This window comes from Rhagoletis pomonella, unplaced genomic scaffold, assembly GCF_013731165.1.
Source record: "Rhagoletis pomonella isolate Grant_MI unplaced genomic scaffold, Rhpom_1.0 Rhpom_scaffold_00003, whole genome shotgun sequence".
NCBI classification, from domain to species: domain Eukaryota; kingdom Metazoa; phylum Arthropoda; class Insecta; order Diptera; family Tephritidae; genus Rhagoletis; species Rhagoletis pomonella.
The window spans coordinates 43,607,021-43,618,838 of NW_023458557.1; the positions used below are offsets into that span (position 1 = coordinate 43,607,021).

Sequence of the window (11,818 nt, forward strand, 5' to 3'; positions counted from 1 at the left end):
CAGGTATTTAATGTTCGGCTCCGCCCGAACTTAAGCAGGGATCACACGATTTGTACATTTGTACAGATTTGGCTATTTTCTCCGTTACAGAGTGGTGTTATTTGGAAAGCTTTTACAGAGCTGCTCTCATTCTCGATAAAAAATTCTTGACAACACCACTCTATCACCGCCAAATGTACAAATGTACAAATCGTGTGATCCCTGCTTTAGACTTTATTACTTGTTTGTTTTTCGAACCGTTGAACCGAACCGAAACCCCGGTTCAAAGACCTAAAAAACCGCTTTGACGAACCAATCCAAAGGTGCAAAAACGGTTCGAACCGCTGAACCGAACCGACAAAATTTTTCATCCGGTTCACGTCCCTGGTTAAAATATATTTAAATGGCATAATATGTGTTGCAGAAAAAAGTGACCACGGTGGCACAGAGATGAAGTTTAACTTTTCCTCGAGTTGTGTGAATAACAAGCACAACCAATTTGACAGCTAATGAGCTTTGATTGAGATTATATTTATATGTTAACGTACTTTTATGCTTTGCCGTTCGCATATGTTTACACATCAAATTTCATGAGTACCTAGTACTCACGCCCATAGTGTAATAAGCAAAGTGAAATCAATATATGACATATTTATTTTTTATACCCTTATATGACAACGGTTTTGTCATTGCGTTAACCCATTTGAAATTATCAACATTATAAATTAATTTCAAAATAAAAAAATTTTGATTTCAAATCAAATAATAATTGTTTTAGAAATTGAAGAACAAGAAGAAAAAAATCGTTTAAAATGCCCGGTGGTTGCTGTTTATGCAGAAGCACCCACAACAATGAGGTAGGTATGTTTCGTGTGCCAATAGATGTTACGCAAGGAAGGGATTGGATGAATGCGTGTGGTGTTAAACTAACTGTATCATCGAAAGTTTGCGCCCCGCACTTCAAATCGAATGATATCATTTATGCAAGTATTAATGCCAAGAGAAGACGCCTCGATCCAGATGCAGTATCATCAAAGATGTTACCTGCTATTTCATCAGATGAGAGGTAATGATCAAAGTGTGGATATGTTCTAAATGCATTAGTGCAAAGGCATATCGTGAAAATAACAACCGCAGTGCGCCAAACAGATGTGAAGTATCGCATAAAATTTATACTTTCACCAATTTAGTAATAGTAGATGGTCCTGATTGGCAGTATTTTATTTGAGGAAGAATCCTTAATCTTAATGTGTATATATATACATATATAGGGAAATTTTTTGAGATGGGGACGTTCTGCGTACTGGCATATTATTTCGGAGACAAACCAGCTGCACTGCCAAGTGCGGTTTCTATACCTTCGTCAACACTATTTATATGTGTAAATATCAGTAAATAGTTATTCACAAAAAAATACGGTTTAGTGACTAATTTATTTGCTAAAATCAAGATAAACAGGAAATTTCTAGTGCAACTCGCATAAATTCTGAAAAAAAAATATTGAAAATATTGAAAACACCCTATCATAGAATTTGGTTGAAGAACGCCCTATCACAGAATTCGGTTCCAAACCACAGCCGAAAGAGGGTTAATGTAAATAAATATACGAATTGTTTACATTTAAATTTTCAAATAAGCGTACGTCAAATATTGATTTCACTTTGTTTATTTCATTATGCTCACGCCTTTTTTTTAACTTCCTTTTATTAACTCCCTTTTATTAACTCGGGATGTAACTATGCAATATTGATGCGCCTAAAAGATGCAGCGATTTCTATTCTCAAGTTACATACCTGATGACAGTGCGAATGGCAATTGTAATAGGGAGGTTTTAGTTTTTTAAACTATAATTTTTTTATTTATTTTAAGATAGCTTGCCTCAATACATTTATTTTGATATATTTGGTATTTAGATTATTTTTGTTTTTGAAGAGATTTGAAAAAAATAAAAAATATATATTTTTAGCCCAGCCAAGTTAGCTCAAAAAATAGGGGTAAGCATACAATAATTCGCATTGAGCTGAAATTTGGTGCGAATTTTGGGAAGCCTTTATAAATAAAATGTGAAAAGGTCCCATCGATTCCACATCTGCAAACAAATTTATTCGAGGTCAAAGGTCACATAAATTTTAAGGTGTATCATAAAAGTAGGTGTCACAAAAGTTTAGATCATGCAATTATCTATAAAAGCTTCTATAACACTTTTGTTCCTGGGAAATACCATTTCTGAGATATAGCGATTCAAAAAGTTGTGTTTTCCATTATATGCACAATTTCCACTGTAGGTACTTGTGAGGTAACGCGCCAAGCACACTACCTCACAAGTTCAGTGGAAATTGTGCATATAAAGCAGGGCTATATCTCAGAAATAGTAATTCCTAAATACCATGTTCGGACCGACGTCGAAAACATGTTTTCGTTGCTATAACTGGTTTTCGACCTAAAACTTGCGTTTTCATCCATGTAAAATCTGTCAAACAAAAACCAGTTTTTGCTGAAAACTACTTGAAAACTCACGTTCCACTCATTCCAATCGGTGTCTTCACTAGTATTTTAGATATATTTATCGAAGTGGAAGCCATATTTTATCATCTTTAATACGCTAGTTGGGATTTATTGTCAGTTGGCTGGCGAAATTAAAATATGAACAAAAGAAAAAGGTTGCTAATGATAAGAAAATGAAAGACAAAGATTTTAATTTTGGTTTTTCGTAGAAAAACTGTAAACAAAGGATGAAAGAAATGTCAACGAAAACACTAACAGCCAGTGCGAACAGCTTTCAGCCCACAATCCCAAAACTCGTTTTCAAAGTGTTTTCGTTGTCGGTCCGAACGTGGTATAAGAACAAAAGTGTTTCAACAGCTTTTATAGGTAATTGCATGATCTAAACTTTTGTGACACTTTTATGGTACACCATGCAGTTTGGCTGAAAAATGCAAAAAACCAATTCATGTGACCTCTGACCTCGAATAAATTTTTTGCGGATGTGGAATCGATGGGACCTTTCCAAATTTCAGCGCAATTCGAATTATTGTAAGCTTACCCCTATTTATTGAGCTAACTTGACTGGGCTAAAAATATACCTTTTTTGATTTCTCTTCAAAAAAAAAAAAACAAAAGTAGCCTAAATGCCAAATATATCAAAATATAGAAATTGAGGCAAGCTATCTTAAAAAAAAAATTAGTCAAAAATAGATGGCCTTTTTGACAAAATATATTTTTTACGTTTTTATAAAAAGTGCAATGACATCTTTTAAAATTCTTTTTAAAATTCGAATTAGAACGAACAAATTTTCGATTTGTGAGAATAAAAAAATACGGATGTCCTATTTTCTGAGTAGAATAATATACTAAAATTTCAAGTAATTCGAAGATAGGTGCATGATTTGAGATGGAATTGGTTAAATACGAAAATCTCACTCTATGAATTTATTTTAGAAACAAAGTGATTTCATGAACAAATACACATTAACAAATCAATATCCCAGATTCATCATTAGCCACTCTTTTGTGTCTTAGCACTTTCCGCGCTCTGGAATGAAATCCTCAAATATTTTTTTGTGGATCGCATTATCATCGCTTTTCAAGGTCTAGCAATAGTCGGCAAGCATGTGGAGTTTTGACTTCCTATCATACCACTTCTCCATAGCGGCTATGTCCTGGTGGTATCGTTCGCCATGTTCTTCGCAAGTTTTTTGTTAACCCCTTTCTACTCAATCCATCAAAATGAGGTAGAGTCCATCAGACGAACTGGATTTTCATTAATACGTGGTTTTTTCTTCGGAAAAACCACAGTAGAAATAAAATAGTGTAAAAAAATATATAAAAAAACAAGCTTTTATTTAACATGTATAATCAAAGTAATAAAATATAGTAGTGTAACAAAAGACTTTTTAGCATGAAATTTTTTTCAAAACTGCACTAGAATGAATAAAATAAAATAAGTTAAGGTCTCGTTGAAGTTATTAAAAGCCATTTAGTGAAAGGAGTTACTCAAACTCTAATGAAAATTACTAACAATTTGTAATAATTTGCTTCGTTTTTAAAAAAGTTTGTCGCGCGAATAGCAAACCGGCATTTAAATATCTGCATACATACATATACATACCTAACCAATTATGCATGTATGCTGAATTCGCCGACAAGCTTTTTTAAAAACGAAGTAAATTAGTATAAATTGTTAGTAATTTTCATTAGAGTTTGAATAACTCCTTTTACGAAATGGCTTTTAGTAAGTTTAACGAGACCTTAACTTATTTTATTTTATTAATTTTAGTGCAGTTTTGAAAAAATTTTCTTGCTAAAAAATCTTTTGTTACACTACTTTATTTTATTCCTTTGATTGTACATGTTAAATGAAAGCTTGTTTTTTAAAATATTTTTTTTTTACATGATTTTATTTTGAACTTTTTAGTTTAATTTTATATATTTAGGATTCACTCTTCATTTATGAGCATAGTACATTTTATATAAGCGGCGTATAGAAATAACACAAGGTTAACACCTAATTAATTCAAAACAATTTGTACGAAATTAGGGAATTTGTTAACATGGTTTTATTTTTAAACTTTTAAATATTACATCTCAATCTATGCATATCTGTCAATGCCTCATTGTTACAAGGAGTTTTTCCGGTGAGTTTTGAGCTATCGAGTTCTTCAATAAGAAGGCCATCTAAGGATTTTACTCTGCTTAAAGCAACGTACACTTGTCCTGCAGCGAAAATTTTGTTTCCCAAATAAACAGCGGCAAGTTCAACAGTGCTACCCTGCATTTTGTGCACAGTGAATGACCAGCATAGTACGATTGGTAACATTCTCCGTTCTGCCGTACCGTAACTATATTTAGCTGGGAACTGTATCTATTTTGGTTTGATGATATGCCTGCGTTCAAACACGACTAACCTTGTCCATAACTTTTATTTACATATATTCTGAGAAAACAAAGTTTGGTGTTAGATGTGCCGTCGTAAACTCGCGAAAAAAAATTAATCAAATAAAAATAAAATAGGTGAATAAAGGAGTAAAGGTAAGAATAATGAACAAGCGAACTTTTCAAAACAAAATAGACGATATGGACGAAAAAATAATGGAAAATCAAAGACAGGTTGAAAGCCGCTTGGATGTAATTGATCACCGCATTGATGCTATGGAAAAGGTTTTGTGTGAAAATGTGGGTTAAATAAATAAATAATGGATTTGCAAGTAATATTTTATTCCATTTCAGATGGCTAACAGAAACGAGACAATGGCTCAAAAGCGCCTGATGCGCGAGTGTAAAGTAATTTTGGCGAAGGTGCAGCAGTCAGTTATAAAAATGACTGGCGACATCGTTGATGAAGGAATAGTGGAAGTTGCTAGCGTATTTCCGCTTTTCACCATAGATGCTGCAATGGAAGTGGAGGAAAAGCTGAATGAGCACGAATACGCCACTGCAATGGTAACTTTAACATTCAAATCCTGGTCGAAACTAAGTACCTATTTTTTAAAATATAAAACGCACATACATACACTGAAGAGCACTTCTGGAGAGGTGGACCCTGTTATGCGCAAATTATTTATGTATATATATATATATGTTTGGATATAAATATGTAAGGGGCATAAAGCGCACAAAATAATTAAAAATATGAAAAGTTTGAAAAGATAAGAAAAAAATTTCATTTGAATAGGATACTCGTTTGGTAACACTACCGGTAGGTTTTGCGGTAATAGCTTGGTAAGACTACTGGTAGGTTTTGCGGTAATCGCTTGGTAAGACTACCAGTAGGTTTTGCGGTAATCTTTCGGTAAGACTATCGGTAGTTATTGAGGTATTCACTTCGTACGAGTACTGAACGAGTGAACAATCTATACATGGCTGAGTATGACATACGTGAATGTGGAAAGAGTACAGATACTCAACAAGATTCACGACAAGAAGAGAGAAGCTATCCATAAGGCGACATATTTTACTAGGGTGTTAAAAAAGACAAAAACTCACACGCATAGAAGACTATGGGGTAATTTCTGCACACGGGCCTTAAGAAACTCATATAAACTTTACCCGATGCATAAGGTAACGCTCCTGGAATTCATGGGAGAGTTAGCTAGTAGCTGTCTACCAGGGTATATGTATATCAATACATGAGCAAATATGCCATATGGAGTTACACCGCGCGGTACCATACCGCTGCTGCTTGAGCAAACCTTTATAATGAAAACAGCTCTTATAAAGATTTTATTTTGTTGCTTTAAATAGAAACGTTCTTTATATGTAAAGTCTATCTTAAACTGAAGCATTTTCATCTAAGCTAAGGGCCCGTTGTTGATTTTGAAATTTTAGCAAAAGTCATTATAAACAATTTATAAGATTGAAAACGAAAAACGTGAAGCGCATGCAATACAAAGCATTAGATTTAATTGACAATAGTCAAACTACATAACATAGACCTAAAATTTCTACAGAGAAAGTACAAATTTCAGATCGATTTTAAACGGTCGTTATTCATATATCCACATTCATACATACATATATTACTCTTCATATCAATTCATGTATATTACATGCGCCCCACGCTTTTCAATTTCAATCTCGTAAATGGTTTATAGTGACTTTTGCTAAAATTTCAAAATCAAAAGTTATCTATAAAAATTTAAGTTATTTTTTGAATTTTGTCATTTTGAGCAAATAATACCGATTATTTCTACTTTTTATTTTTTTAAGGCAAAAATAAAAGTTAAAATTTGCCTTTAATTTTTTTGAGCAGAAAATAATCGGTAATTGTTGACTTTTATTTTTTCAGACAAAAATAAAATTCAAAGTTAAAAACCAAGTATTCGAGAGCTGTGTATATTCGAATGTGATAGTTTTGAAGCTCCTACATGGATTTTAATAACCCCTATACCCAAATACCAGCGTTCCCACTGGGAAAATAGGTAAGCACCTTGCGAGGTAAGCCATGTTTGCTTTCAGTTTTTAGTACCAAAATTGTCATCATGGCCAATGTCATCTACTAGTAAAGGGCAAAATGAACACCTCCGAAGACACATTACGTTGTCAGTTGCAAAATAACGTGCAGCCGAAGTTATCTCCAAGCGCCGAACTACTCCGAGCGACTTCTCTGCATTACACGTAACTTACTTTGTAAAGCGGCTCAGAAGTATGTCTGATACCAAATGTACATTCTAAATTCCTAATTACATAAGGCGGCCATGCCTTTGTAAAAGTAAGGGACGTTCGGCAGGGAAATGGCAGAGCTGGGTCGTAATGATTCCTTTAGGAATTAAATTACTCCCAATTACAAATTACAAGGAATTGTAATTAGGAATCAATTCCTTCAGTCCACTGCAAAGGAATCAATTACTTTCTCAATTCCTTGAAGTAATTTCAAATGTAATTGTCTTTTTTTAACTCCATTACAAGGAATTTCATATTGTAATTGGAATAAATTACGTGCTAGTAATGAAAAAAATGGTGCACGTATTGAAATAATATTTAAAGATATCTAATATTGGCCGCTGGGGTGTAGTGGTAAGCAGTGCGCGCTTCCACTCCGCAACCCCTGAGTTCAAGCCCTGGTCAAAGCAACATCGCAAAAAAATATAGAAAAAAGGTTTTTTCTTAACAGCGGTCGTCCCTCGGCAGGCAATGGCAGACCTCCGAGTGTATTTCTGCCATGAAAAACAGCTTCTCATAAAAATACAACCGCCGTTCGGAGTCGGCGTAAAACTGTAGGTCCCTCCGCTTCGTGTGACAACATCAAGGCGCACGCCACAAATCGGAGGAGAAGCTCGACCAAACACTAACATATGTGTAAGCGCCAATCTATTATTATTATTATTAATATTGGTGTCAAACGAAATGAAGTTAGGTGAGCTTCTGCTATATTTAATTAAAAAGTTTATAACTATGAACGGTAAGTAATGTATTAATGATATCCAATTATATATAAAACGAAAAGGAAAAGAAGTGATGTTTTATTTTACAAAGATATTTTGTTCGAGGGTTGCCACTAAGTTAAAAATTTACTGAAAGTAAACGATAAATGATCACTAAATACATATATATATTACGATACATACAATTTTTTGGAAAAATAAAAAATATATAGGTTACATACATATAGAAGTAAGAATTGTTCGAAGGTTGCCACTTAGTTAAAAATTTACTGAACGTAAACGATAATTGATAATTAAATACTTATTTATATTAACATACATACAAGTTTTTGGAAAAAATAAAAAATAAACGTACACTTGCGATCAGCTAATTAAGTCATCAACATTTTTAACAATTTTGATTATTTTTCTTTTGCTTATTTAATGTTTATTATTTTTCCATAAAAGTCTAGCTCATTATATACCAAACACCATATAAATCCACACTTCAAACCAGGTACAAAGTTTCAGCTAAATTTTCAACTTTTTATTCGGAGTTTTTTTGAGTATGCATATAAATAAGTGGTAACTCTATTAAAAACACCAACATATTAATTTAGTCTCAAACCCTGAACACTTTAGGCCCTTGGGTTTGATATTGCCGTTAGCTTACCACTTCACAACACTGGTTCCACTCGATTCAAGAAAAATAACACACAGTATTTTTATTTTTTTCTAAATGGAATTTACAAATCACGGATGGTTTTATTTTGGGAAAAAGTTCGACTCGTATAGGATGCGTCCGTACGGGCTCACAAACGAAAGATTCTGCCTATCTTCAAATTCAAAGTAAGTTGACATTTGGAGTGCATATTTGTGTGTGTGTGTGTGTGTGTGTGTGTGTACAATGGTGGTGGGTATACAGAGTGGTGTATAAGGAGAGTTAAATGTTGATGTTCTGTTTACAAATGTTGCGGAAGCGTGTGTGAATGTGTAGTGGATGTGGGCAACATCTGCCGGCGTCGATCGGTGGTGCAGCGCGCGAGCGGAAGTCCGGGGTAGCCTTCGCGGAAGGGCTCATTTGGCCATCCCGGCCCTCCTAGGCGAATACTAGCCTAGCAACCGCTGCAAGTGTTGAAGGGTCTGGACCACGTTACTAAGGCCAGTTACTCGGCGATGATGCGGGCCCGATTGTCGCCGACGGGAGATGGCGGGGGAGGCGGGGGGGCGACGATAGGGTGACTGCTGTTAGTGGGTGCGATTTCGGTTGGTGTTAGGATACCGACGTTGCACTCCCGGCTCCCGTTGCTGCCCCCGATGATCACCGCGCCTGGTCGGAGACACATTGTCTCGCCTTACGTTGCGATGCAACAGCGTGTGGTGTTGCCGAATACAGATTTGGCACCCGTCCTAGGTGTACTCCCTTGTGGCATGAGCGAGCGCCAGGCAATTCAGGCAATGCCCATGCGCTCGGGCCACCTGTTGCCGTTGCTTTGGAGACATGCCTCGGAAAATAGGGCAAATCCGGAGTGGGTGCGGACGGCGGCATAAGCCGCAGCGAATGCCAGGTGGATTACGGGGTCCCGCAGAGAACTGCCCTTGCTGGCCTTCTTCCATCTGATTGGTTACCGTCCTTGGGTTGTGCATGCGGGCCGTTGCAACTGGTGGGGCCGCAGGCTGTGGCACGTTGGCGCGTGGCACCGCCCTTGGTGGTGCTGAGGCCCTCGGTACAGTTACCGCGGATCTGACCGCCGGAACAGGAGTGGAGGGGGATGATGTGGGCATTTCAACGTCCATTTCTATCGGAAGAAATCGCGACTTTAATTTTGGGTAGAAACTTTAGATGGCGGTTAGTGGCCGATTAGTGTGTTAATCGGGTAAATATTCTTATTTACGTTAGTTGAGTTGCGTGGTTTTCGTTTTATTTGCGGTTTTAGGTGTGTCGGAATTACGATTATTACGTTTCATGGATTATTGGCGTTTTCGGTCGGTAAAAGGCAAAGTTTTACGAGCGGTCGAGTTAGTGTACCGTTTTGTGTGCGCAAATCTACGACTCGTATGTGACCATTGGAGCCACGATGTAATTTTTCGATTCTTGCGAGGCTCCACTCGGTGGGGGGAAGACACTCATCTAAGAAAATGCCCAGGGGTGAGGGCAGTGAAATCGGAGGGATCTTTCGAGAGCGCAGAGAGGGGCCGTGAGTTAAGAACGGCTTCTATTCGGGTTAATAATGTTGCAAATTCTTCAAAGCTAAATTTGTGTGTGCCAGCGACTTTTTTAAAATGTGTTTTGAAGCTTTTTACAGCTGATTCCCATAGACCACCCATATGTGGGGCACTTGGTGGGATAAATTGCCAATCAATGCCTTGGGGTGCGTATTTTTTAACGATTTCAGGCGAGACTTCCTCTATAAATTTTAAAAATTGTTTTTCTGTGGCTCTTTTGGCCCCGACGAAGGTTTTTCCATTGTCGCTCATTATTTTGGATGGAAATCCTCGCCGTCCGACGAAGCGAGCAAATGCCGCGAGAAAGGCCGCAGTTGTCAGATCAGAACATAGCTCGAGGTGTACTGCCTTTGTCGTAAAGCATACAAAGACAGCCACATAACCCTTCGTATAGGTTGAAGTCCTTAACATGGAAACCTTTATCTGGAAAGGCCCAGCAAAGTCAACACCAGTGGTAGTGAAGGGCAGAGCGAAAGGGCAGCGTTCAGGTGGAAGAGCTGCCATGATCTGCGTGCGCATCTTCTGCTTATGTATTATGCAGACTTTACACATAAATGTGCATTTTTTGATCTGTGGCTTTAGTCGTGGCATATAAAATTCTTGTCGGACCATTTGTTGCATGAGGCGATGTTCGGCATGTATCATTAATAAATGGAAAAATCTGAGGTATAGTATTGCAAAGGGGGATTTCTCTGGTATTATTATGGGGTGGCGTTCGTTATAGGTGAGGCTGGAGTTCGCTAGCCTTCCATTAGCACGAAGCAGACCTTTCGTGTCTAAAAATGGATTGAGTACTAAGATTTGACTATTTTTGTCAATTGGTTTTGATTCTCTTAGCATTAACATTTCGCTGCTGAAATAGGAGTGTATGCAACAAGGGAAACCTTTGCTTTTTCTAAGTCTTGATGCGTTAACATGTTATCTGGGGAATTCGGTGTTTTCTTCACCTTATTTTTGAGGCGCTCTACGAATTTGAACATATAGGCGACTACCCTTAGGGCACGGGGAAACAAAGAAATTCGTTCTAGGATGTCAGTGTCATCCAATATTGTGTGAAAGGTTTCAACTTTTCGACTTTCTGGGGCAATTATGTTGCGTATGGGGGATTGTGGCCAGAATTGTTGTGATTCTATTAGCCAGCTGGGGCCGTTCCACCAGAGTGAGGTGGTGGCGAGGTGCAGGGGTTTGCAACCTCTTGTGCCAAGATCGGCGGGGTTATCAGCACTGGCTACATGTCGCCAAGTTGCTGGCCCAACTAAATAAAGTATTTGGGCTGTGCGATTGGAAACGTATGTTTTCCATGAGTGGGGTGGTTTTTCTAACCAAGCTAAGACGATCTCTGAGTCTGACCATAGATATAATTTCTGATTGGTTATGTTTAAATGCGTTTGCACAGTTGACGCTAATTTTGCGAGTAGAAGCGCGCCACACAGTTCAAGTCGTGGTAGACTTAGTGTTTTGAGAGGTGCCACTTTGGCCTTTGCTACTAACAAATGGCTTGAAATTGTGCTGTTAATTTGGGTGCGCACATATATAGGTGCGCAATATGCCTTTTCAGAGGCGTCGCAGAAGCCATGCAGTTCTACTTGGTATTCGGGGGAGTAATTTACCTATCTAGGGATTTGTATCTCTGCAATAGCGTGCAAGTTGTTAACAAATCGGGACCATTTTACCAAGCGAAGTGGTTTCACTTGCTCGTCCCATTCGGTTCCGTCTAGCCATAATTCTTGTATCAGGATTTTCGCTTGTATCAT

The 11,818-nt window shown here is 37.3% G+C and overlaps 1 protein-coding gene across 1 annotated transcript; it reads right to left on the reverse strand.

Moving 5' to 3' along the window:
- Positions 1-8,345: 8,345 nt before the first annotated feature.
- On the reverse strand, positions 8,346-11,818 carry LOC118736247. Its single transcript, XM_036466338.1, has 2 exons — positions 11,738-11,818; positions 8,346-11,674 (listed from the first exon to the last, which is right to left on the reverse strand). The coding sequence occupies exons 1-2, from the start codon at positions 11,816-11,818 to the stop codon at positions 10,904-10,906; spliced, it is 852 nt and encodes a 283-aa protein (XP_036322231.1). The 3' UTR covers positions 8,346-10,903.

Excerpts from the sequence above, each read along its gene's own strand:
- LOC118736247 (XM_036466338.1), bottom strand. The coding sequence starts at position 11,818 with ATGATACAAGCGAAAATCCTGATACAAGAATTATGGCTAGACGGAACC. Across the intron at positions 11,675-11,737 it reads AAGTGAAACCACTTCGCTTG|GTAAATTACTCCCCCGAATA; the intron begins GTAAAATGGTCC and ends ATCCCTAGATAG.